The sequence below is a fragment of the Propithecus coquereli genome, unplaced genomic scaffold (assembly GCF_000956105.1).
Source record: "Propithecus coquereli isolate 6110/MARCELLA unplaced genomic scaffold, Pcoq_1.0 Scaffold61, whole genome shotgun sequence".
NCBI lineage: Eukaryota > Metazoa > Chordata > Mammalia > Primates > Indriidae > Propithecus > Propithecus coquereli.
The window spans coordinates 5,142,067-5,144,818 of NW_012152063.1; the positions used below are offsets into that span (position 1 = coordinate 5,142,067).

Genomic DNA, 2,752 nt, shown 5'->3' on the forward strand with positions numbered 1-2,752 from the left:
TGAAAAGTGGACCTCAAACCATGGCCAAGTTAGCTTGGTTTCAATTTACTCTTGTTTACTTTCATGTTGTGGAACTTCTTTGAGATCCTAAGGGCTGTCTAAATATTTGAGAGAGGAAGAAAAGCCATCTCTTAACTGTTAGGCCCAAAACAAAGAGAACCTTTAATGCTCCTTGAAGAGATAATCTTTGGGGGCCTATTTTCTGGGAAAATCACAATTGAATCTCAAATTTAAGAAACCAGTGGTCTTAAATATGGTCTTAGGGGAAAAATCTCTATATTTGCTGAAAAGTGGTTCCAATTTATTTGAGATTGCTAATTTTTAAAAAATTTCTTCTCTCATATGTTTGGTTATAAATATTATCAAATTGATAAAGTTTTCTATAGTAAATAAATTACTATGATCAAGCAATACTCACCACAATAAGTTCGTAAAGAAACTTTCTTGTATTTCTATCTGCGTGGCAATCTTCCTTTAACTTCTTCACAACACCAGAAACTTTTTCTGATTCTTTGTCTGCTTGTGTTTGAATCAAATCTTCCAGTGCCAGATGTGAGTAACCCAGGACATCAGCTAAAACTTTCCAGTCATAAACTTTTTCTGACACCAAGGTCAATACAACTGAGTAGATATAAGTTAGTTTTTTAAAAGGCAGAGCAATTTGCTCAAGAAGATTTCTGGTTGTAAAGACACTATCTGACGTAGACATTACTTGTTCCTTTGAAATCACCTTGATATTTTTGGAATGCACAAGTCCAATCTTACCTCTGAGGACTCCCACATACCATTCTTTAACTTTGGACTGCCCAATGGCTTTGACCTTACCTTTTCCAAGAAGTGCTATTGTGTCGCCTTTGAAATATTCAAGTAAATAGTCAATCTTGCTTTGTCTCAGTACTGCCTTCAAGGTTACCCCATAGTTGGTAAAGTTCAAAGTTTTATCTTGAAATGTGGGATATTTAACAAGCACTGTTGTTAATAAAGGAGCAGACTTGATTTCCTTCTCCTTCTGCAAATAACCTGGCAGATGTGAGAGCCTTTTTAGGTTCGGGGCTGGATCGGGTGTAGTGATACAGAACTGTGCAACCGCTTCACCATGGGGAGGCTCCACCTGAACACGGAAAACAAACAAGTGCATCTCTCTGTGGTCAACCAAAGAAAATAAAAATGGTTGATGAACTATTTCACCTGCTTCCAGCTGTTTTTGTTTAATTTCTTTCCTTTCTCCTTCTGCCTTTACTTCAAAATCAGGGTCACATGAAAAAACAGAAATACTTAGATCTTGTGGCTTGTCAAGTAAAAATGAATGCTTCCCCCAGAGCTGAAATACAACTGGAGATGTGTTTTTTCCACCCTTCTTAATATCAGAGATTGTAAGCTTTCCTGGCATATAACTGTGTCCACAAACTATGAAAATAACAGTGAAACTGGGATGGATATATTTGGGTCCATAAATTCCAATTGAGGTGGTTTTGTGGATATAGTCCCAAATGGTGGCGGCTGGTGACTGAATAGTTTTAGCTTGCGCAGCAACCACTAGATACATCACCTGACTCAAATCCATTAGCTTGACTTGGATGGTATCTTTATAAATGTAACAGTTGCTTAACACTCTGAAAGGGCCTTCTTTGTCCAGGCTGTATAAACACACCATTTCTGTCATGACTTGGCTGAAAGGATCCTTTTTCACCTCAGCCCCAATTTTCATCTCCAGCAAAATGGCTTCCATTGTATTAAGGTTGCCTAACGTGATTTCCAACAGAGGGCTTACAGTGCACGAAAGATTATGGTTAAGCATTTGTGGAGGATCAAGAAAAGCCCTTAGCGACACCTCTTGGAATTCTCCCACAGCTACATGACCTTGGGGCACATGAATAGTGATGTCTGATTCAGGTAATTGTATCGACCCTCCATGGTGGTTTAATTTACAAACTATGGTGACCTCTGCAACTTGTGTTTGGGCCCACCCAGGGTTCTGATTAATTGTATTCAAATCCAGACAGGAGCGGGCCAAGTGGCGTTGACTTAACCAAGCCATTTTATAAGCTTCTCTATCATTTTGAAGCCATTCTAAGTCTTGTTCTAGGATCTGGTCAGAGTTATGTATACTCTGAGGGGCATGAGCTGTGTCATCTGAAATGTCCAGAAGTTCTGAAACACTTTTAGATCTTCCAGATTTCCTTGAGGAGGAATGCCTAAGTAATTTTCGCACATCGAGTTCATCACCGGAGGAATCAAAAGAATTTCCATTTTCTACTTCTCTTAAAAAAAGAAAAGGATCTTCCTTCAAGATGGAAATATTATCTCTCTTCCTGTTCTTTCTTAGCTGAGTTATGTCATCTAAAAATGGGTTAGAAGCAGACAGTTCATTCCAGAATGGATTCGTAGCTTTGCAAGCATTATTACCATGAAGGGCAAAAGCATCCGGCCAATTGTGAAGAAAGTCTGGGTCTTGGCATTCTTGTTATTCAAAAAAAAACAAAGCAAGACAATGATAAGGTGGCATTCTGAGATATAACCACGGTTCATTTTTTCTATAGCTTAAAAATTCAGGACTTACATTTCAGTTTTCTTTTCCATATTCAACCTACCAGCTACTACAAACTGGTAAATTAATGGTAAATTTGGTCACATTTGCATGTAATGAGGAAAGGACAAGTTATTTTGAGCATATGTAGGGCTATTAGTGCTATTTTATCTTAAGACATCATGATTTATAAACTAAACAAATAAATGTTTAGCATTTTAGATA

The 2,752-nt window shown here is 37.8% G+C and overlaps 1 protein-coding gene across 1 annotated transcript in view; it reads right to left on the reverse strand.

Moving 5' to 3' along the window:
• Nucleotides 1–403: 403 nt before the first annotated feature.
• MACC1 (metastasis associated in colon cancer 1) overlaps nt 404–2,752 on the reverse strand; it is a 73,539-nt gene continuing 71,190 nt past the window's right edge. The window contains exon 6 of the mRNA XM_012659399.1: nt 404–2,460. Within this exon, the coding sequence (XP_012514853.1) occupies nt 404–2,460 (2,057 nt within the window). The remainder of the gene's footprint in view (nt 2,461–2,752) is intronic.